The 25,350-nt window shown below is 45.1% G+C and overlaps 1 protein-coding gene across 1 annotated transcript in view; it reads right to left on the minus strand.

Annotated features, from left to right (window-relative positions):
- Positions 1–24,821, minus strand: part of C4H2orf50 (chromosome 4 C2orf50 homolog) — a 28,080-nt gene extending 3,259 nt beyond the window's left edge. The window contains exons 1-2 of the mRNA XM_040430983.1: positions 24,471–24,821; positions 7,235–7,274 (exon numbers count right to left, since the gene is read on the minus strand). Of these exons, the coding sequence (XP_040286917.1) occupies positions 7,235–7,274; positions 24,471–24,712 (282 nt within the window). The 5' untranslated portion in view covers positions 24,713–24,821. The remainder of the gene's footprint in view (positions 1–7,234; positions 7,275–24,470) is intronic.
- Between the last annotated feature and the right edge of the window lie 529 nt (positions 24,822–25,350).

The following is a 25,350-nucleotide window of genomic DNA, read 5'->3' on the forward strand; positions in this document are numbered from 1 at the left end:
ATCGCCGGCACTTTCTTAGAAAATGCCTTTTCTTGTCCGCAATTACAGACAAGAGTAGGACATGTTTTATTTTTTTTACGGAACGGAAGTGCGCATACGGAAGTGCGCATCCGCAAATGCGGATGCGGACAGCACATTCCGGCCCCATTGAAAATGAATGGGTCCGCACCTGTGCCGCAAAATTGCGGAACAGATGCGAACCCATTTTGCGAACATGTGAATGGTCCTTTAATCTGAAGTTTTGAGCGAAGCGACTTCGGATGTATAGCATCTGAAGCTTGCTTCACTTATCACTACTCATAGCCAGTCCTTATCAGGAAAAATTCCATGTTAATTCAAGACGCTTCTCCCCATTAGTGCAGGGAGGAGGGGAGTGGTAGTTGTGACCCTGAGAGGGGTGGTGGTTCACAGTGGTTGTCCTCACTCCAGCACTCCCTGGGGCCATGCAGTGAATGGAGGATGCACCCTTTCTGCATCATGAACTATCTGGGGGCTCCTGCCGGGTGGTGATTTGGGTGCCCTTGATGTTAGGGCTTCTGCACACGACTGTATGTATTTTGCAGTCCCCAAAAAACGGATCCAACAAAAAATACGTATGACGTCCAAGTGTGTTCCGTATTTTGCGGAACGGAACAGCTGGCCCCTAACAGAACATTCTTAACCTTGTCCATTAAGCGGGCATTGAAATGAATGGTTCCGAATACTGTCCGCAAAACAAACAAACTAATAGACATGGAAAGAAAATAAGTTTGTGTGCATGAGCCCTTAGGCTCCATTCACACATCCGCAATTTCGTTCAGCATTTTACGGAACGGAATCGCGGACCCATTCATTCCTATGGGGCAGCACGATGTGCTGCCCGGACACGGAATTGCAGATCCGCACTTCCGTTCCGCCAAAAAATAGAACATGTCCTATTCTTGTCCGCAACTGCGGACAAGAACAGGCATATTCTATTAGTGCCGGCAATGTGCGGTCCGTAAAATGCGGAATGCACATTGGCGCTTTCCGTGTTTTGCGGATCCGCGGCTCCGTGGATCTGCAAAACACGTTGCGGACGTGTGAATGGAGCCTTAGACAGATGGATGCAGATGCAAGGGCCAGCGAAAGGATGATGGAGTCAATGACCAAGCCTGTTGGTTACAATGAATACAGGTTGTGCTGACCCAATTCCCCAAATTTTTTTCTTTGTAGTATATATTGGAGGCGTGGCGATCTCCTTGGAGTCATTGCACACCTGACCAGTCAATCTGTCCTGGAGGCTGGTTTTAAAGTCAGTATAAAACTGAGTCTGCTTATATAGAACCTACCAGTAGCCATTTGGCTCCAGGAGAAGTATATGGTGGGCTCAGCGTGCATGTTGGTACTTGCATCCCTGGATCCGATGAAAGCTGTAATGGCACCGGACGGGGTTAAAAGCAGAGTGTGCTTGGCGTGCATGCTGACCTGCATTCCCTGGATTTTGTGTGGCTGTCATGGCCCATGAACAGGTAGGAACTAGAGTTAGGGACCACTCAAATAGAGGCGACCTTGACGTGGTGAGTGGCTTACTACGCTTTGGCCAAAATGTACACCAATGCCTCATCCAGCATGGAGGCAAATTGCTGGATGTAGAGTGCTATCGTCTCTCTTTACTGAATTGATGATGAGAGTAGTAGTACAAATAGCAGCAATAGGCACAGTTGCATAGGCTATTACAGTGTAGTCTTCTCCCGATAGCTGTGTACAGGCAGCAGCAATGATGGTAGTAGTAGTTCCCCCCTGACTCACAGAGCTCACTTTAGAATCTTAACCACAGGCGTGCAATTCCGTTCTCATTAACTCTTTCTGCAGTTCCCAGGCTGCAGGGTGCAGATCTTAGATCTGGATGACCAGTCTGTCTCCAAGTGTGGCAGGCGCCAAAGCAATATACCTCCTCCACAAGCAGTAAAGTGCCGGTGCCTTCTTATTATCATACACATGTGGTACCTTATGGTCTCTGTGGTTCTAAACCTTCTGTAAATGTCTGTTCTCTTTCTCTCTTAGGGGTAGTCTCTCAGTTAAGAAGTTCTCTAGCAGTTTTCAGCCTCAGGGATGAAGGTTCACTAGACCAGGCTTCTCTCCAGGCCTACTTTTCAGGAGCTCACACACTCACGTGTTGCCTCTAGTTCTGAGGACTAGACACTCACAAACCAGGGGGCAGTTCCAGCCCATCACCCTGGAAATTAAGCTAACACTGCCAGTGTTAACCAATTGTTGCCCATACCGTACATAACCATCTGGGATGTACGTAGTGCATAAGGAAATACGTCCTATTACATCTAACTCTGTAGCATGAGGTTATCCCTTAGCATTAAATTAACCCTTGCAGTGATCCACTGAGTCCCTACACTGGGACTTGTCTGTGTATTACACAGGCACCCCATTGTTTTCAATGAGCACTGTGTAATGTGCTGGCACTGAAGGATAATTAAACAGCAGGTACCAGATTACAGATTCAATCAGCTTTATATCGGGCACCCTTATAACAAAAAGGAATTGTTGAAAATTATTTAAGATAACTTATTGTCTTTATGCCACATGAAATCATAATAGATCATTGCCATAAAACACCATTCTAACTCTAAAGCAGGGGTAGGCAACCTCCGGCACGCCGGCTGTTATGAAACTACAACTCCCAGCATGTATACTTGCTCTGCTCTTCTAAGAACTCACATAGAAATGAATGGAGCATGCTGGAAGTTGTAGTTTCACAACAGCTGGGGTGTCAAAGGTTGCTGATCCCTGCTCTAAAGCACCATAACACATTATGGTTTCAAGCTGCTTCTCTTAAAGGGTTTGTCGGGGTTCAGAGCTGAACCCGGACATATCCCCATTTTCACCCAGGCAGCCCCCCTGACTTGAGCTTCCACCCAGCAGTGTGTTTGGTGACGTCACCGGCACTGATGGGCGGCTTTAGCGCTGCCCTAGCCTGTAAAATGGCTAGGGCAGCGCTAAAGCCCGCCCATCTGAGCCGATGACATCACCGAACACACTGCTGGGCAGAAGCATCCGCCCTGCAGTGTGTTATTGTCAATAAATGAGTCCTTGCTCTGCGAGATCCAGCACAGGGTAAAGGAGAGCCTCGGAGCATGAAATGCATCAGGGGGGTGAAATTATGGGTATGTCCAGGTTCAGCCCTGAAGCCCAACAACCTCTTTAAAGGAAACCTGTCATCCGGTTAAGGACTATTAAAACACCACCGTTCCGTTATTCAGCTGGGGTGAAGATATAACTTACCGGCAGATGAGTCTGGGACTTACCTCCAGTGGCATTTGGTGTAGCCTAAGACTATTCACCTTGCATCACTGCAATCGCACCAGATGTACAGGGCATAGACAGTGCAATTAGGATTAGCGTCCTCAGCTTTGTTAGCGCCATGTGTATGCACCCAAAGCTGCTGGAGATGAGTCCCATACTCTCCAAGTAACTTACATCTTCATTTGCTATACTTTTCAGGGATGGACTATGTTTGGGACTCTAAACCCCAGATACACAATGACATTCCGGTGGTTTAATGGCAGGTACCCTTTAAACTTGGAATACAGCCCTAATGGAATGCAGAATGGATAATGAATCGGTTCAAACCTCAAAAATTTCTGCTTTCCTTCAGAAAGTTAGAGATGAAACATCCAAAATCATCATTACCCTGCATAGGAAGATCTGTGCCATTGAATGGCCAAGTCATAAGCCAGTCCCATAGACAACCTTTAGAAATGACCCAAACAAGGTTAGCAATATATAATATTCCCAGTACGTCAATAATGGTAGTTTGTCGCGTGTCTCGGATGTGTTGTGGTGTCACGGCCATGGCTATGACCGTGACTCCTGAACCGCATGCGGTTGTCAGCGGTTTTCTTTGGTGTTCAATCACAGGTGAGGGCTGTGGTATTTGCCTCACCTGTGGTTGCCGCTGGCAACAGTGTGTATGTGGCAGCGTAGCAGGCTGAGCTGTGCCATTGCAGCTCGCTACGTTGTGCATGCGGTTTTGAGTTATGTGTGTATGTGTGCACTTCCTTTTTATGTTATTGTGTGCACGTCTCCTTTAAGTGGTGTTTTCCCTTCCCTGGTGTTGGAAGGGTTAATCTCCTTCCTAGTGTGTGTGTGCACTGGGTGTGTCCGACTGTGGGGTGTGGCTTCTTGGCCTATAAAGCCTCACTGCTTTTGCAGGCCTGTAGGTTGCTTCAGCCATGCTTAGCTGAGAGCAGCCGCATGTCTTTATTACCTGCCAGTAAGAGCCACCCCTGTGGTCATAACCATAATGTCGCTTTAAGTTATTTCTAGTTATGTGTGATGTCCGTGTGATGTTTTATATGTGATTTTGTGCAGCTATGGATCTGGGTCCCTGTGTGGGGATGCGTTTGTGATCTGCACCCTGCTAACACAGGGATCCAGTCAGCAAGGCTGTGGCAGGTAGGTGGAACTCTTTGTTCACCTGCCATATCCATAGAGCTGTTTATGTCTCCCCTTTTCCTGCAGCTTGGCCGTTGAGACTCCTGCTCCTCCGTGTCTAGGAGGAGTGGGCTTGTCTTACTCAGCTCCTAGGTGAGGGTCATCTTGAGGGCTAGCAGGGACTTTTAGGTTCCGGAGCATGGGCCCTCCTACCATCAAGGTTGGCTCATGTAGCTAGGAGCCAGGGTCAGGTTAGGGATGCGTTTAGGAGGTGACCTGCTCCCTAATCCTGTCTTCATGGCCAAGCAGCCGTAACATCACCGGGCTCCACACGGCTGAGGATTTCCCCCATCCTCAGCCGTGACAGTATGACCACAGTCGCTTCTTACGTGGCGATCCCTCGAAAGAGGGTAAAGCATGCACCGCTATCTGCGGATGGGGTGCATGCGCGTTCTCTGGAGGGAGAGCGTTATGGGGCTTTCACCATTTACGGCGCGGTGAGTGGCATTCCCAGCTCACCGTTGTCCGTGTTGGTGTCCCCTTTTTGTTTGTCTTTCCCCTCCCCCCCCTCCCATTGTTTCTTATGCCTCACCAACTTTCCCCTTTTGTTGTTGGGAGGGGCTTTGAGGGGTGGGAGTATGCATCCCTCGAAAGAGGGTGAAGCATGTACCGCCCTCTGCGGAAGGGTTACATGCGCGCTCTTCGGAGGGAGAGCGTTCTGGGGGTTTCGCCTCGGACGGCGCGGTGAGTGGCGTTTCCCCGCCTTCCCTTCACCGTTGCCTCGTTTGGCGTCCCCCTGATTTTATAGCACTAGGGTGTTTGTTTGGTGTGCGAGTTGCACACCTTCGAAAGAGGGTGCAGCATGCAGGGCCATATCCTTGTGGCCTGCATGCGCGTTCTCCGGAGGGAGAGCGTTCCTGGGGGTTCTCCGTTAACGGCACGGTTGGTGGCTTATTCCCCGCCACCTTACCTTCCGTGTCCGTGTTGGGGATCCCTCGTCCCTCTCCATGTTCCCATCTCTGGTCGTCTGCTGGCAGCACTCCGTAAGTGGTCCGGCTGCGTGCTGGTTAGGAGTGTCTGCTGGCAGCGACTGGAGTGGGGACGTGAGTGGAGAGTCCCCTCGTCCACTCTCAGTGGTTCCATTTCCGTGTCGCTGGTGCGGGCTGCAGGCCTCGTCGGACTGGCTGTGTTGTGTGCTGGGAGAGGATGCAGCTGACAGCGACTTTCTGGGAACCATGTCCTGAGAGTGGACGTCCCCTTCTCTCATCCCCTTGTGTGAGTCCCTCACGTGTCTTTTTTTTGGTGGGGGGGCTTTGAGGGGTGGGAGTGTCACGGCCATGGCTATGACCGTGACTCCTGAACCGCATGCGGTTGTCAGCGGTTTTCTTTGGTGTTCAATCACAGGTGAGGGCTGTGGTATTTGCCTCACCTGTGGTTGCCGCTGGCAACAGTGTGTATGTGGCAGCGTAGCAGGCTGAGCTGTGCCATTGCAGCTCGCTACGTTGTGCATGCGGTTTTGAGTTATGTGTGTATGTGTGCACTTCCTTTTTATGTTATTGTGTGCACGTCTCCTTTAAGTGGTGTTTTCCCTTCCCTGGTGTTGGAAGGGTTAATCTCCTTCCTAGTGTGTGTGTGCACTGGGTGTGTCCGACTGTGGGGTGTGGCTTCTTGGCCTATAAAGCCTCACTGCTTTTGCAGGCCTGCAGGTTGCTTCAGCCATGCTTAGCTGAGAGCAGCCTCATGTCTTTATTACCTGCCAGTAAGAGCCACCCCTGTGGTCATAACCATAATGTCGCTTTAAGTTATTTCTAGTTATGTGTGATGTTTTATATGTGATTTTGTGCAGCTATGGATCTGGGTCCCTGTGTGGGGATGCGTTTGTGATCTGCACCCTGCTAACACAGGGATCCAGTCAGCAAGGCTGTGGCAGGTAGGTGGAACTCTTTGTTCACCTGCCATATCCATAGAGCTGTTAACATAGAAACATAGAAACATAGAATGTGTCGGCAGATAAGAACCATTCGGCCCATCTAGTCTGCCCAATATACTGAATACTATGGATAGCCCCCGGCCCTATCTTATATGAAGGATGGCCTTATGCCTATCCCATGCATGCTTAAACCCCTTCACTGTATTTGCAGCTACCACTTCTGCAGGAAGGCTATTCCATGCATCCACTACTCTCTCAGTAAAGTAATACTTCCTTATATTACTGTTAAACCTTTGCCCCTCTAATTTAAAACTGTGTCCTCTTGTGGTAGTTTTTCTTCTTTTAAATATGCTCTCTTCCTTTACCGAGTTGATTCTCCCCTTTTCCTGCAGCTTGGCCGTTGAGACTCCTGCTCCTCCGTGTCTAGGAGGAGTGGGCTTGTCTTACTCAGCTCCTAGGTGAGGGTCATCTTGAGGGCTAGCAGGGACTTTTAGGTTCCGGAGCATGGGCCCTCCTACCATCAAGGTTGGCTCATGTAGCTAGGAGCCAGGGTCAGGTTAGGGATGCGTTTAGGAGGTGACCTGCTCCCTAATCCTGTCTTCATGGCCAAGCAGCCGTAACATCACCGGGCCCCACACGGCTGAGGATTTCCCCCATCCTCAGCCGTGACATGTGGGTTCAGTTCACACGAGGTAAAATGTAGTAACAATATATGAGGCCGCGCGTTGTGTGGAAGAAAGACGAGTGTCCAAACAAGGTTAGGCACAGAAAGGTCCCATCATAGTGTGATGGGGCTTCAACATTTTTGCAAGGAACCGTAGGATAATATTGCAAAGAACGGACGGATTGTCAAAGATGATAGAGGATTTATAATATGAAACCAGTATTTCTTACCAGTGAATCATATTCCTTCAGGAAACTCCAATTTTCATGCCTGTGAGAGAAGAAAAAGAACATTACGTTAATGTTTGACCTATTTCTACCAGAACGTGTCACCTGAGATATTTTACCTCTACAGCCCACCTTTTATAGATACGGTATTTTACTGAGCAAAGCTGTGAAAACGTAAGACATTTTTGTGAAGAAATTTCAGCTCAACTATGTTGACCAGAGTGGGAGTGCAAATTTTTTTGATTTGGCCAGGGAACATGGAAAATTATTGACATAATAACACACCTCCCAACTTTTTGGATGGTCGAAGAGGGACACTTAAGGTTCATTGTGTGAAAGATCAATTTTTCCTGCATATCTATACACTTCGATAGTTTTCTCTTAAGAAATAGCGCAAAAATAATCTAAATATATAAATTTCTAAAATCCCAACTGCATTAAAAAATGAAATTATACACAAGACGGACTCGAATATACAGAGAGGAAATAGACAAACACTTTTTGGGTCAATATTGTGAATGTAATAATGCAAATCTATACATCAGAAGAGGGACATTTAAAGAGCAAAGAGGGACAGAGGGACTGGGCTCCAAAAGAGGAACACTTGAGAGGTCTGTAATAAGTCTGTTTTCTAGATGTGACTTCTCATAAATGAAAGGAATATGCTCCTTTAAAGAGGTTATCCAATTTCTTAAACCCCCCACATGTGTCGGGCCCCTCACCGGTAATAACCGCTGTTGCTTCTCCCTGCACACGGATTGAAAACATCCGGTGTTGGAGGGGGGGGGGGGGGAGAAGTCAATGGCAGACGGGGATGAGCCTCCCTAGTATCGCAAGTGAAGCTATGGAGGCTCGTCCCCATCCCCACCTGCCATTGGCTGCCCCCCCCCCCCTCCGACACCGGATGTTTTCATCCGTGTCCAGGGAGAAGCAGCAGTGGCGGTGTCAGGGTTAAGAATCCATGTTGTGCCTTGTACAGCCATTTTATGTTATAAGCCTTAAAACCTTTGTCTGTAGAATCTGTGAATTTCTCTGTGTGAGACTACCGTGACTTCAAGGTCGCTCCTAGCCCCTCCAGTTTTGTTCCAGAAAGGAATTTTTACAATTATTAGCAGGACAAGTCCATGACGAATGCCCACATTTAAGATTAAGAAGACGCTTTAGGCGTATAGCCAAGAAATGCTTATTTCAGATTGTGATTTAATGAGTTATGATGTAAATGCTTAATTATGTCTCCCACTTTGGAAATAATCCAGAAATTTGCCTTATAATCTCTGCTTTCTGTCAATACATTTTATAGAAACTTGGTACATGGCATTGCGCGTGTGTATCAGTTATTCTCTCTGAGTACTCATATAATTAACTAATTAGGAGTCCACCGCTCATCCGGCATTGAGGTTTTTGCCCCAACAGCGGTGTGGGGACCAGGAGCAGAGACGGGAGCGGGGTAAGTATATTACCGGTGAGGGGCCCGGCACATGTGGGTGGGTTTGAAGAAATTGGATAACCCCTTTAAGGGCAGTTTCAGAAACTTGGTGCATGATATCACTCTATAGTATCACCCTCTAACAGCACAAATATCTAGATTCAAACAGTGTGAATGACCTACAGCCGTCACAATGAGATGGCTGCCAGAAGTTCATGGCAACTTGTGTGTGTGACATAATTATCACAACACAATCCCACTCTGAAATTATTCCTAGTCGTGCAGAGGTTGCATGACCTTATAGGGTACAACCAGACAAGAGGGAACATTTTATATTACTCCAAATTAGTAGTAAATCGGGCATCATGTAGCACAGGCATGCCCAATCTGCGGCCCTCCAGCTGTTGCAAAACTACAACTCCCAGCATGCCCGGACAGCCTACAGCTATCAGGGCATGTTGGGGAATGTAGTTTTGCAATAGCTGGAGAGCCGCAGGTTGTGCATCCCTGATATAGTACATGACAATCTCTTCCTAACAAAGATAGAACCATCCCTGTACCTCACATGGATCCAGAGAGGGCCCTTTCTGCTTTAGTTCGCTCCCTATCACAGCTCATGGGGCATGTCCTTTCTGCAGAAGCTTTCTCCCTATCACAGCTCAAGGGGTGTGTGGTTTCTACAGCAGCTCTCTCCCTTTAACTGTCGCAGCTCCTAACTGAAGATACAGCTAGTGGCAGTTAAAGTTTGGACCTGACCATGTGTGTCCACCTCAGTGAGGTGGACAGAGAAATAAGAACATGAACAAACAGCAGGTGGCGCTATACAGATAGATTTCATTGAATAACTCAGTGGCTATACTAAATCGCATGCAAATACAAAAGTATTCAGATCCAGGTGCTGGTATTTTTCAAAGGACAACCCCTTTACTTTATAACAAATATATTGTTTTTGCCTCCAGTCTTGTTAATGCCTGCTCATCCAAAACCAGTAAGTGTGGGTCAAAGTTGATGTGTCATGGGCTGCAGCTTTGGTCTCCTGGCCTTCTTCTTTGTCTATGTCCCTTCAGCTTCCTGTGATGTGCTGCCAGATGCAAGTTAGCACAAATCAATTCAACTGGGCAAAAAGCAATTTTCCCCGTCAAAGCCCACAAATTATAATCACCAAAAAGCAACAGCCAGGGAATAAGTAACTCAATACATTTTTATTATACAATTATCATAAAATCATATAATTAAAATAGAAGCCTCCGCCTAGCAGTGTACAAAATATAAACAAACAGCCCTTGCCCTGCCGATCCAGCGCAGGGCAAGGGCAAGTCAAAGCGTTTTAAAGTTATCAGACACTGGTCAGATTTGCAAAAAATGGCCAAGTCCTTAAGGTGAAATAGGGCTGAGTCCTTAAGGGGTTAAAGACTGTGTTTGGTTTAAGAGGGGAGAATTTTAGTGAACATACCACTTCACTAGGGGTTAATGCGTCATTTCTGTGTGGCAGTATGATGGTAGACCATGACAGAAGGGACTTTAGTTATGTTTTTTCTTTTTAATTCTTCATAAAATAATGTCTTATATGTTCACTTTTCCCTTAAAGGGGTTCTCTGGGCTTTTACTATTGATGACCTATCCTCAGGATAGGTCATCAATATCAGATCGTTGGGGGTCCGACACCCGGCACCCTTGCCGATCAGCTGTATGAAGGGAAGGCGTGCGCCGCTCTGTGCTGTCTCCCTTCTCTTTCCCTGTTCGCCGCTGCTATGTCTTTGCTGCGGCGGGGTAGTCATGTGTCGGACCCCTGCTGACCTGATATTGATGACCTATCTTGAGGATAGGTCATCAATATTAAAAGCCCAGAGAACTCTGGGCTCCCAGGATGTAAACTTTGGTTTTGAAGCCGCTGCAGCGGTGCCCTGTTCCCCTGGCGTTATGTCAATACTCAACCTGTCACTCCATGGAGGCACACTACACCCACAAAGCGAACTAAAAAAGAACCTAATTAATAAAAAATAAAGACCAAAACACTTTTATGATGGAAGAAATTACTGCAATGCTTTATTATGAGTTACCCAATAAATCAACATAAATTAATGAATCAATCATTTAGAATAAATAAATTACTAAACCATTATAATACCAATTTATTAACCATTAAAAACACAATCTACCTTTCTCAATGGCACACTGCAAATTAAAAATGTCACCGCCGATTTCTGACAGGTGCACATTATCCGATCTGAACAGACCTAAAACATAGCCTTCCAGATCAATGTGCCTGTAAGAAACTCCACCCAACAATGGAAGAAACTTCTCCATGGCTCTATTTGTCCTCTTACGAATATTCTCAAAAAACGAATTTTCCTTAACTCTTTCCCACCCAGCGCCGTAATAGTACGGCACAGCCGGACGTGACTTCGCCCGCCCGATCAGTTGCAGGGGACCGGCTGTTCCCATTAGCTTGACCCCTGCTGTATGCGCCGGCATCGGTGAAAACATAGATGTCGGCGCATTAACCCTCACTATGCCGCGGTCAGCGCTGACCGCGGCATGTGCGTGGTGTGTGGAGGGAGGGAGCTCCCTCCCCTTCCCCATCGGGTCCCCGCGCTGCTGTGACGGGCACCCGATGGCAGGGAAGGCAGCCCGATGCCTTCCTTAGGCATAGTGACTGCCTTCAGGGAGAGCCTGTGAGATCCAGCCCCCTGGATCTCACTGGCAAACAGGCTATAAGTGTACTACTCTGGTAATACACTTACAGCCAATGCATTACAATACAGAAGTATTGTAATGCATTGTAAAGGGGATCAGACCCCCAAAACTTGTGGAGAAAAAAGTTACAAAATAATGTTTTACAAAAAAAAGAGTCCTTTTCCCAAAATAAAGTAAAAAATATTGTAAAAAATAAAAGTAGACATATTAGGTATTGCCGTGTCCGTATCGACCGGCTCTATAAAAATATCACATGACCTAACCCCTCAGGTGAACACCGTCAAAAAAAAAAAAAAAAAACTGTGATAAAAAAACAATTTTTTTGTCACCTTACATCACTAAAAGTGCAACACCAAGCGATTAAAAAGGCGTAAGTCCCCCAAAATAGTACCACTGTAACCGTCACCTCATCCCGTAAAAAATGAGCCCCTACCTTAGACAATCACCTTAAAAATAAAAAAAAAAGGCTCTCAGACTATGGAGACACTAAAACATGATTTTTTTTTATTTAAAAAATGATATCATTGTGTAAAACTTAAATAAATAAATAAATAGTATATGTACTAGGTATTGCCACGTCCGTAACGACCGGCTCTATAAAAATATCACATGACCTAACCCCTCAGGTGATCATCGTAAAAAATAAAAAGTGTGTTAAAAAATCAATTTTTTTGTCACCTTACATCACAAAAAGCGTAATACCAAGTGATCAAAAAGTCATATGCACACTTAAATAGTACCAATCAAACCATCATTTCATACCGAAAAAAATGAGCCCCTACATAAGAAGCCAAACATTTCTTAAGTACTGAGCAAAATTGAAACTTAGTAAGAGGAGAACCATCCTTACGAATTAAAAATGGGCCCGACACAGCCGGATGAACTGCAAGCCAAGCACAAACCATATTAACTGGACAGAGTAGAGAATCAACCCATGAATTTAGCCTTATGATTCTACCCCTTCCCTTCCAAATTGATCAGTCTTAGGCCTCCTTCACACGAACGTGTGCTCCCCGTGGTCGTGCTGCAGCCCGCAAAATGCAGGCCGTAATGCACGAACACCATCTGTGGGGCAGCCGCAGTGGATCGCAGACCCATTCACTTTAATGGGTCCGCGATCCGGCCGTTCCGCAAATAGATAAAACATGTTCTATCTTTTTGCGGAACGGAAGTACGGGACGAAAGCCCACGGAAGCACTCCGCAGCTTCCGTTCTGCACCATTCCGCATCTCCGGATTTGCGGACCCATTGAAGTGAATGGGTCCGCATCCGTGATGCGGAATGCACACGGAACGGTGCCCATGTATTGCAGATCCGCAAATGCGTTCTGCAATACGGGAACGGGACACCTACGGTCGTGTGCAGGAGGCCTGAGATCGTTTCAGAAAAATTTAACGAAACCTCAGAAAAATCTAAACCAGAACAAACTGAATGACTTGCAGAAACGAATTCGCCAATCCTCAAAGATGCAAAAAATGCTAGTAAAAAAACAGTACGAAAAAGTAACACCTCAAATGAATCCGAAGACAGAATTTCACATAAACTTCCCAACAATTTAACAGATATCGGCCTCCTGTTATCTTATCCCGAAAACCTTTTACGATATCCCTTTAGCATCTGCTTAATAGGAAAATAAGCTGACAACGTTTTTTTTTTGCCAAATAGCTTCTGAAAAAACGAGTATCCAGCAACAGTTCTAGCAACTGAAGAAAAAGACAATTGTTTTTCAGATAGACTAGCAACAAATAGCGAACCACAACCAAGATCATCATCCTCACTGCTCAAGCTGCCATGCAGCTGCATAAGCAGCCCATGTTTTAGGCGCTACAGACTGTTTAATAGCCTCAGATATCAATCCCATAAAAGATCCCAAAGATGACGAGGACAAGGAATCCGCTTCTGATGCCAGCTCCTGAAATTTGACAAACTGGAAACGAGATAGAGAATCCGCCAAGACATTATATTTACCTTCTACATATTTAGCCTTAACCTAAACAATACAATAGATAATACAACATGAAACAAAATGTCTCAATAACTTAACCACTATTTCACACTTAGACGATAGCGTATTAATTGCGAATACGACACCTTTATTATCTGTGTTGATCAAAATCCTTCTGTTCCTAAAATACCTTCCCCATAAAACAATTAAAAGAAGAGCAGGAAAAAATCCTAAAAGAACAATATTACGTGTCATTCCATTAGTAATCCATGAAACTGGCCAAGCCCCTGTGGACCATTTACCATCCCAATAAGCAATAAATAATAAACAAATAACCAAATAATATAAGGACCAAATAATTTACTTCAAAAGATACATAGATGATATCTTTATCATCTGGGATGGGGACGAAAATATCGGCCAAATCCTTCAGTGAGTCCCTCAATTGTACAGATTGGGGAATTACCTTTACCCCTATTTTCAATAAAACAGAAATTTAATCTCTCCAAACCCTTCGAGTTAAAAAAAAAGGCACGAGACAGGGGTGCCCGCTCTCCCCCCTGCTATTCAATTTAGCATTGGAACCTTTGTCCCGACTCCTTTCCTCTTCGGATTTATATGAGGGAATAGGGGTGGGATCTTCACAAGTGAAAGCAGCACTTTTTGCTGATGATGTGGTCCTATTTTTGGCAAAACCGGAGGAACACATACCAGTTGTCTTTGAGGCCTTGGAGGCCTTCGGAAGCTACTCTGGTTGCAAGGTAAACATATCTAAATGTGAATTCCTACCTCTATTACCCGTGAGTTGTGCCTTAAAGAAACTGATCAAAGTATTGGGAATCACAATAGCCAAATCCCACATAACATATCTGGGACTGAAAATAGGGAGGGATCCACACTCCTCATACCAACTTAACTTCCCACCACTGATATCCCGGATTAGAGCTGATTTGGACAGATGGCAGGGACTACCTCTTTCCTTAATGGGGCGATGCTGTCTAGTGAAAATGATGGGGGTCGCCAAACTGTTATATCCCATGCAGACGATCCCACTCTTATTACGACATGCGGATGTGAAGCTCTTGGAAAGTAGGTTTATACAGTTTATATGGCAGGGTAAAAAACCAAGGATCGCTTTAGATAAACTGAAAATAAGGAAGGACCTGGGTGGCATTAACTTCCCAGATATCAGAGGCTACAATACAGCCTGTAACAGCAGATATATACTGGATTGGGCAAACCGGACATCTTTCTATTCCAATTATAGTACATTATATTGTCATATGTTGTCTCTGTATTTTACTATTCCAAAAGCATATTCAAGACTTCTATGTAATGATCTATTGTACTTATGATGAATGTCATTTATGTGCTGGATTATTGATGACATTGTTTTTATTATTATTATTTTTGGGAGAAAAGGAATAAAATAATAAAATTTATATTGGAAAAAAAAAACTGAAATTTAGTTTTTAGACATCATTGTTACTAACACCAACAATTCCTTATCCACCAGAACTTATTTCAAAACAGTCGACACGAACAGCTACATTCACTTCACCAGTTTTCATCATAAAAAGTGGCTAAAAAACATGCCTTATAGCCAATATAAGAGAATCCGGCGTAACTGCACTAACAACGAGGAATTACTAACACAGGCCAAAATACTCAAAAAGAGGTTTACAGAAAAGCAACTAATCAAAAATGCGGTAGACAGATGTATGTCAAAACACAGATAGAACATCTAAGCACACCCCCGAAAAAACAAGATCGATTGGATCATATAAACGTCATCACTCAATACAGCACTTCAAACAAATACATCCAGGCGACCCTCAAAAAACACTGGCACATACTACTTCACGATCCTTATTTAGCAAAGCACCTACCAAAGACACCTAGGATCACCTATAGGCGGGCACCAACCATTAAGAGCGTTATCGCCCCCAGCAAACTAATACAACATAAAAAGAAACAAAAAGTAGGTACTTTCAGATGTGGAACAAATAGATGCCTGTGTTGCAAAATTATTACACACAACCAAAGCACTTTCACATCTAAACATAATGGCACAATATTCCCCATCAAACAACGAATGACCTGTCAAGCGAACTATGTTATCTATCTGATAGAATGTGGATGCAGCCTACAATATGTTGGCCGCACCACACAACCTCCTGACGAAGCCCTTTCCTGGCGAAACGCGCGTCGAGGTGCAGCTCTGCTAGATACCTGGTGCCTTCACACGTCATGGGTAACTTATGCAATCCATAGTGTTTCTACTCAGTGTGTTTATTGTGTTGTTACTTCTTACACACGCTACTGCCTCTGTGACCAGGCTTCCTGCTCTATACTAAGGGCAGGCCCCGGCCGCTCTTTTTGGCTGGCAGCTATGGCGTGTGTGATAGGCGATACTTAGTACATTTGTGATATGCATTTTGTTATATGTTACTCTGGGTGAGTTTGCATCTCACCCATTCAAGTGTGAGTCAGCACCCTGTATTTCTGGCACGTTCCCCTGTCAGCACGGTATACGTGAGGGTGAGGGTTTGCGGCTCCGATACACGGGACGTCCCATCCTCCCAGTACCTTGTGCCTTTTGTTATTGTATGCTTACTTTATGTCTAAATAAACTTCATATATTTTATATGAGTGTTCTCCTCATTTCTTATGGGGTTATTGGTTTGGTTCTTTTTGGTTATCGCACCACACAACCTTTACATTGCCGGAGGAATCAACACCGGTACAATATCCAGAGACACTACGCAAAACATGCTCTGTCCAGACACTGTACGTCCACCCTAGAGAAGGAAAAACACCCAATCCGAGTTACACCCATCGAACAAATACCAGAAAACCCCTTTAATAGGTTTGATGATCTTCAAAAGAGAGAGGTCTTTTGGATCTATCAGTTGGACACATTGGCCCCGTTTGGGCTAAACAAATAAATGAAACTATACTATAAAATCCTCCCTGATTATTTACATCAAGACCTAGATAAAGTCACCATACTAGAGCCAGGCATTATGCACTACCATTTACATGTTTTATCGTCGCCTACTATCTATTATCTGACATATATGCTGTAGTCATACACCATTATTACACGTTTAGTCATAATTATATTTATTTCATATATTTTTTTTCTTTTTTATCATACCTGTATTTATTTATTATTACCCCACCTTTTACCTAAGACCATATTTATTGTCCGTCTTTTTAAATCTCACCACCCTAATAAAGCTAATATTTATTAAATTATTTCATATATGCAAATTAATCAAAACCTATAATCAAAATAAGTTTTATCTATATCAATTCATAATATAGGTGTACCATATGGAGTTATATGTATACATAAAAACACTAATAAAACTATTTATAATGTGTCCTTAAAGAGGACCTTTCATCAGTCCAAACATTGTGAACTAAGTATCATGACATATACAGCGGTGCCCGGGGATCTCACTGCACTTACTTTTATCCCTGGGCGCCGCTCCGTTCTCCCGTTATGTCCTCCGGTATGTTTGGGGACTTGGTTATAGTAGGCGGAGTCTGCCCTTGTTCTGCTGGGCGTCTCCTTCTCCTAGGCTGTAGCGCTGGCCAATCGCATCGCAGAGCTCACAGCCTGGGAGAAAAAACCTCCCAGGCTGTGAGCTCTGCGCTGCGATTGGCTGGTGCTGCAGCCTAGGAGAAGGAGACGCCCAGCAGAACAAGGGCAGACTCCGCCTACTATAACCAAGTCCCCGAACATACCGGAGGACATAACGGGAGAACGGAGCGGCGCCCAGGGATAATAGTAAGTGCAGTGAGATTCCTGGGCGCCGCTGTATATGTCAGGATACTTAGTTCACAATGTTTGGACCAATGAAAGGTCCTCTTTAAAGTAAAAACCAGGCAATCACCTGTAAAAATGACTGCACAATAATACTTTAATACATATATCCTATTAACCTCTTATGCCCCAACGACAAGCTAATCATGTACTACGCCACTGCATATAGCGCCCGCTCGTGCTGTGAGATAAAGGCGGCGCAGCACAGCAGACACATCGCAGCCTCCGGACACTAATGGGAGGCGTAGCTATGACGTCACCCCTTGAAAGAACGCTCACCAATAGCGCTCTCCCAGAAGAGAGGCTGGAACCGTAACTACGCCACCCTCACTTGACGAGCGCACCAGCCAGATAGAGGAAAGGCCGGCTCTGCACCACGCCCCTCTCCCCGCCCGCCCGCCCCCCCCCCCCACACACTCCGGGCGCCGGGGAGCTCTTCCACCTATATAAAATAAATAAATAAAGAAATAAAACCATCAACATAGCCCTGATGGGATCTGCATCTAGGAATTGTTTATTAGTAGTTTCATAATAGAAACGCCCCTCCTGTGGACACACCTCATCCAAAATTCTTCCCCTCACTTCTTTGCACTCCCCCCCCCCCCTCACAGTTGTTTTTGGCGCCAAAAACACAACCAGGAAAGCATATATATATGTTTTGTTTGTTTTAAAGGGTTTCTACCACCACATTTTCACCTATTTAGCTGTCAGACACTAGCGATCTGCTAGTGTCTGCTGTACCTAACCATGCTATTGTAATTCCTTTCTCTGCAGCGGTTACCCTAAAAAACGTAGTTTTATTGGTATGCAAATGAGCCTCTAGGGGGCGTCTTTTCAGCACCTAGAGGCTCCGTCCACTCACCATTTCTGCCGCCCAGCGCGCTCCAGCCCGCCCCTCTCCTCTAGATTGACAGACTACTTCTCTGCATCTCGGCCGAATTCTCGCGCCTGCGCCGTGTGCTTCTGTATTCGGCGCAGTGACTGTCTCCCTGCTCCGGCATCTTCACTGCACCTGCGCCGATTGCGGCCCAGGGAGCAGTCCAACAGTCACTGTGCCTGCGCCGAATACAGAAGCACACGGCGCAGGCGCGAGTGGGCTGTCAATCTAGAGGAGAGGGGCGGGCTGGAGCGCGCTGGGCGGCGGAAATAGTAAGTAGACGGAGCCTCTAGGTGCTGAAAAGACGCCGCCATAGCACCTAGAGGCTCATTTGCATACCAATAAAACTACGTTTTTTAGGGTAACCGCTGCAGAGAAAGGAATTACAATAGCATGGTTAGGTACAGCAGACACTAGCAGATCGCTAGTGTCTGACAGTTAAATAGGTGAAAATGTGGTGGTAGAGACCCTTTAAACTTGTTTTACTGTCCTAATGAAGGGGGTAATTCACCCCTGAAACGCGTAGACGTATTAAAGCCATTTTAACTACACGCTTCAGCTATATGGTATCCTTGGCAGCGCCCGCAGAAGAGGTTCATCTGTTTTTTATCCGGTACAAATAAGCACCATAACCACAGCTCCCCGCAGCGTCTGTAAATAAACCCAAACATCTGCTTCTACAAACTCCTCCTGCCAATAACTCCATTGTAATTCAGTAAAAATTCTAACCAGATAGCCATATCATCTTTCAAACTTTTAATTAACCTAATATGCGAACGAGGAGATTACTGCAGGGTTCACATGGGCGAGATTTCCACGCAGGTGCAATGCGTGAGGTGAACGCATTGCACCCGCACTGAATCCGGACCCATTCACTTCTATGGGGCTGTGCACATGAGCGGTGATTTTCACGCATCACTTGTGCGTTGCGTGAAAATCGCAGCATGCTCTATATTGTGCGTTTTTCACACAACGCAGGCCCCATAGAAGTGAATGGGGCTGCGTGAAAATCGCAAGCATCCGCAAGCAAGTGCGGATGCGGTGCGATTTTCACGCATGGTTGCTAGGAGATGGGGACCCGATCATTATTATTTTCCCTTATGACAAGCTATGCGCTTCCTGTTCCGGCCAGGCGGTCATGTGACCGCCGGGACCAGAGAGTGCAGGAGCTGTGTGAGGTCTTTCAGAGACCTCGATCAGCCCTGCTCTGAGGCTGTACAGCGCTGGATTGCTGCTGTACATCCTCTCTAGGGGTGCATTTGTCCTGTAACTGGGGCTACTATGTCAGCCCCAATTACAGGTGAAATCGACAGTGAAAAAAAAAAAAAGTGAAGTAAATGTCCCCCAGGGGTCTTGTATGACCTTATGGGGGACACAAAGTGTAAAATAAAAAATAAATAAATAAAGTGTTAAAAAAAAAAAAAAAGGTTTCACATGTAAAAAAAACAATTCCCCATGTAAGGAATAAAAAAAAAAAAATCAAAATAGAATTTTTTTTATAAAATAGACATATTTGGTATTGCCGCGTCCGTGACGGTCGGCTCTATAAATATATCACATGATCGACCCAGTCCGATAAACACTATAAATTTCATTTTTTTAAACTGTCAAAAAAAGCCATTTTTGTCACCTTACATCACAAAAAGTGCAACACCAAGTGATCAAAAAGGTGTTTGTCCCACGAAATGGTACCAATAAAACCGTCACCTTATCCCGCAAATATGAGCCCTTACATAATAAAATCGCTAAAAAAAAACAAAAAACTATAGCTCTCAGAACATGGACACATTAAAACATAATTTTTTTGTTTCAAAAATGCTATTATTGTATAAAACTTAAATAAATAAGAAAAAGTATACACATTAGGTATCGCCATGTCCATAAGGATCTGCTCTATAAAAATGTCACTTGACTGAACCCCTTTTTTTTTCACCTTGCCCCATAAAGTGTTATAATGAATGATCAAAAAATCATATGTACCCAAAAATAGTACCAATAAGGCTACTTTCACACTAGCGTTCGGAGCGGATCCGTCTGATGTTTCATCAGACGGATCCGCTCCTATAATGCAGACGTTTGCATCCGTTCAGAACGGATCCGTCTGCATTATAACTTTCTAAAATTTCTAAGTCTGAAAGTAGCCTGAGCGGATCCGTTCAGACTTTACATTGAAAGTCAATGGGGAACGGATCCGCTTGAAGATTGAGCCATATGGTGTCATCTTCAAGCGGATCCGTCCCCATTGACTTCCATTATAAGTCTGGACTTATCCGCTCGCCTCCGCACGGCCAGGCGGACACCCGAACGCTGCAAGCAGCGTTCAGGTGTCCACTCACTGAGCGGAGGCTGAGCGCTGGCAGGCGGATGCATTCTGAGCGGATCCGCGTCCACTCAGAATGCATTAGAGCTGAGCGGCTGCGTTCAGGACCGCTCGTGAGCCCCTTCAAACGGAGCTCACGAGCGGACACCTGAACGCAGGTGTGAAAGTAGCCTTAAACTGGCACCTTATCCCCTAGTTTCCAAAATGGGGTCACTTCTTGGGAGTTTCTACTGTAAGGGTGCATCAGGGGGGCTTCAAATGGGACATGGCATCTAAAAACCATGTGGCGCTCCTTTTCTTCTGCGCCCTGCCGTGTGCCCATACAGCAGTTTATGACCACAGGTGGGGTGTTTCTGTAAACCGCAGAATCTGGGTAATAAATATCGAGTTTTGTTTGGCTGTTAACCATCGATGTGTTAAAGAAAAAATTGGATTGAAATTGAAAATCTGCCCAAAAAGTGAAATTTAAAAATTTGATCTCCATATTCCTTTTGATTCTTGTGGAACGCCAAAAGGGTTAACAAAGTTAGTAAAATCGGTTTTAAGTAACTTAAGGGGTGTAGTTTCTACAATGGGGTCATTTATGGGGGTATCCACTATGTAGGCCCCACAAAGTGACTTCAGACCTGAACTGGTTCTTAAAAAGTGGATTTTTAAGAATTTTAAGAATTGCTTCTAAACTTCTAAGCCTTCTAACATCTCCAAAAAATAAAATGACATTTCCAAAATGATGCCAACATAAAGTAGACATATGGGGAATGTTAAGTAATAAATATTTTATGAGGTATCACTTTCTGTTTTAAAAGCAGAGAAATATAAATTTAGAAAATTGCAAATTTTTCAAAATTTTGGGTACATTTTTTATTTTTTCATAAATAAAGGTGAAATACAGTACAGACCAAAAGTTTGGACACACCTTCTCATTCAAAGAGTTTTCTTTATTTTCATGACTATGAAAATTGTAGATTCACACTGAAGGCAACAAAACTATGAATTAACACATGTGGAATTACAGTATATACATAACAAACAAGTGTGAAACAACTGAAAATATGTCATATTCTAGGTTCTTCAAAGTAGCCACCTTTTACTTTGATTACTGCTTTGCACACTCTTGGCATTCTCTTGATGAGCTTCAAGAGGTAGTCCCCTGAAAAACGAGTGGCCATCATTACTTTAAGAAATGAAGGTCAGTCAGTCAGCCGAAAAATTGGGAAAACTTTGAAAGTAAGAGCTATTTGACCATGAAGGAGAGTGATGGGGTGCTGCGCCAGATGACCTGGCCTCCACAGTCACCGGACCTGAACCCAATCGAGATGGTTTGGGGTGAGCTGGACCGCAGAGTTAAGGCAAAAGGGCCAACAAGTGCTAAGCGTCTCTGGGAACTCCTTCAAGACTGTTGGAAGACCATTTCAGGGGGCTACCTCTTGAAGCTCATCAAGAGAATGCCAAGAGTGTGCAAAGCAGTAATCAAAGCAAAAGGTGGCTACTTTGAAGAACCTAGAATATGACATATTTTCAGTTGTTTCACACTTGTTTGTTATGTATATAATTCCACATGTGTTAATTCATAGTTTTGATGCCCTCAGTGTGAATCTACAATTTTCATAGTCATGAAAATAAAGAACACTCTTTGAATGAGAAGGTGTGTCCAAACTTTTGGTCTGTACTGTATATTGACTCAAATTTATGACTAGCATGAAGTACAATGTGTCACGAGAAAACATTCTCTGAATGACTTGGATAAGTAAAAGAGTTCCAAAGTTATTACCACATAAAGTGAGATATGTCAGATTTGCAAAATTAGGCCTGGTCAGGAAGGGGGCCTAGATGTGAAGTGGTTAAAAAATTTATTTAGCCATCATTTGTTAATACTTCTTGAATCACGGTAGAATTTATAAATCGTCACTGGCATCCATTCTTTTAGAAATTTGATCTTTGGTACCAGGCTGCTGCTGGTTAGACTGGGAGTTCCTTTAAAAACACCTCAGCATAGGAACATTCATGTTTGTAGCTGCAGTTAGATAACCATTTGCAAGTCGCTTCATTGAAAGCGAAACATACCCCTTTTCTCATGTTGGTCTGAGGAAGATTAGCAGATTTAGATTGAAACGGTTTCTGTGGCAACATTAAATTCACCCAGAGACCAATATCTTTGATTCCCCATTTAAGTGATGGGTGCACCGCCAGCTTCTGACGGAAAACTTCATCCAACTGATACCATACCATACCGCTAAAATTACGGTACACTTCAAGAATAATGTCCAAGTGCTGGAAAAGACCACTACAATGCTCTGGATGTTTTTCGCCAAGAACCACAGAATAAATCCAGAAGCTTGCAGCCAATTATTAAAAGACCTTGGCATAGCACGCTTCGTATCATCCTCATTTTTCTTCTCCTTCTTATCACGTACCACATGTTCCTTTGCAGAAGGCAAAAGGGACATATTCCATTCTCCAAATCCATTCCTTAATGCCGGAAGCCAAATGATAACCAAGGGGCGATATCTCACACACCATCACCTCCTTAACACACATCTCATTAACTCCAACACCCCTTTCTAAAACTGGCCAGGAACTAACTGCAGCATTACTAAAAGCAACCTGCTTTTTATTATTAATCCAAACGCCAGACGCTGTGTGAGGCACCTGCCTGCTAGCGACCTCTGCCAGCTGCTTAACCAGCCCAAACAACAGCGTGGACTGATAGACAATACATGAAAGCTCTCACCATCCAAGTGATCCTTCTGGACCGCTCCAGAGGCTTTCTTCAATTTTCTAATGAGGTTTGGAGATGGCTCAACCCCATCCTGGGGGAGCCCCTCAACAAGCTGCCCCAAAACCGCCTGGCTGCTTGATGGTCCCACATCGCTCACTCCCTGTATAGGCACTGCTGTAGGTAGAACGCATCGCTCCACAGCTCTGCCCGCAAGCCGATGTTCCTCTGTGACCTCTCTCTGCGCTCCAAAGGATGGCCGCTCTGCCCTCTGAATTCCTCCCTCCTGGAGGACCGGGATGTTGTGTCTTCCTGCCCCTTGTTGCCAGGAGATACGGTCTCCACTCTGCTGCGTCGGCGCCCCGCCTCAGGAGGAGGAGTATAGGCGCTCCTAGACTTCCTAGCTCTTTTGCAAGAAAGCGCCGACAACTCCTCCCCCTCTGCTGACAGGCAGCCACATCTTCAGCCGTCATGTCCGGCGATCCAGGGCTCTCTTCCTCCGGCTCTTCCCTCCTTGGCGGCGCTTGATCCAGGCAGCTCCTCAGCCATTCTTCCCCGCCAGCGGCCTCCACTTTCAGGATCAGCTGTCGCAGCAACTCTTCCATGGCGCAGGTCAGCCGCAAGTCCAGCGCAGATCAGGTCCTCCTTAAACTGGCACCCCAGCTCAGCCAAATGCTGCTATATAAAGGGGTCAGTTTCCCGCCATTCACAGCCACAACAAATCAATAGCTTGGATTTCTCCCCCAGCAACCGATGGCAACCAATCAGCAGAGACCGTGACTCTTCAGCTAATACCACTTCTAGACAGATTAAACTGGTCTTCTTCTCTCAGGTAAATTTCTCCTGAGGTAGCTTTACCTGTCAAATATAAAACAAAGGGGGGGGGGAGACACACACACAAATACGACAAAAAACCTTTACCTTAAACACCTAAAGGTGTATGTTCCCCCATGTGTCCCCCAAGCTAAACGCTATGGGGGAGGCTATACATTCATTTCAGGGCTACAATGCCTCTGCTATTCTGATGGGTGAGGTTCCAGTGGTCGGACCTCCACCAGCCTGTCATACCCTATCCTTCGGAGACAACTTCTGCTTACTGAAGTAAACCTTTAAGTTATTAATACAAATCTATTCTGTAGTTTCTTCTCAATGTCTCCTTTCCCCGGAAAGCTGGGTGCTCTATGAAAGTACGTTCACTATGACAACTCCACGCAGTTTTTCATACATACGTACCGTACATCCTCTTTGAGCTCGACTTGACAGATTTATCATTCAGGACTCTAGGAAAGCTGGGTAGGCTTTAATGTGATAGCTCAGCTGTAACGCACATAATAATGATGACACCCAGCTTTCCCAGGAACAGACAGAACTTACGAATAACTGGACAGAATTTTACAGACAATTGTAAAATAAAGGGACTCACCATTGCTTTTTGCCTCGTCTTTCGGCTTCTACAAACTCTCTCCAGACATGGTCTTTTCTGACGGCGTCGCCCCAGCTCTGCTTTTCCTTCTCCCTATCAGACCGCGATGCTATTTGTTGCGTCCCAGGATGCGTCTTACTCAAAGAAACTGAGGACACAGACGTCAGTTTTGTTGTAGCTCTGTCTGGCATCCTGTACCCGGCGGAGGTGGCTCTCCTGATAGATATCTGTCTGCTGCCCATCTTCAGCTCTCCCTGAATTCCCTGAAGTTCTTGAGAAGTTCCTTGATGACTGCCGGACTGTGTGTGTGAGAGGCGGCGAGTTATGAGAAGAGAAGTTTCTGTTGTGTTGTTTAGGATGAAGTGAATACCACACAGAGGTACAATACACACTCATTTGCCGCTCTGTTTACTGTAGCCATGGGTAACTGGATCTACTGCAGGGATCATGAATAGAAGAACAAAGGAAGTGAGCTGCCAAGACGAGCCACCGTGACTTCACAGGAATCTCCAGTGAACAAACTCCAGACAGCAGACCTTAAGCAATGTACATCTACACAGACAAACAGGACGTGTAAAACATCTCCAATTGTGGGCGAAAATGTACTCTTTTTGTGGCCTTCACCTGGTTCTCGTGGACTGTGGAAAGTTTCCCAGTTTCTATGTAAATGGAAGGCATGGAGCGCTAGCCATACTTGCCAGAGGGACATCTCCTGGACCCTCATAAGAGTTGGCAAATTTAGGTGCCACAGAAAGCAGCGGTAGATACCGTAAGGTCTAATAGTGTGGGCACGAGGATCGCGCATCTTCAGACGCACAATAGGGTGACAGCAGCACATTATAAAAAGGGGGTGTGGAATACTTAATAGGACATGGTCTGT

This window comes from Bufo bufo, chromosome 4, assembly GCF_905171765.1.
Source record: "Bufo bufo chromosome 4, aBufBuf1.1, whole genome shotgun sequence".
Lineage (NCBI taxonomy): Eukaryota > Metazoa > Chordata > Amphibia > Anura > Bufonidae > Bufo > Bufo bufo.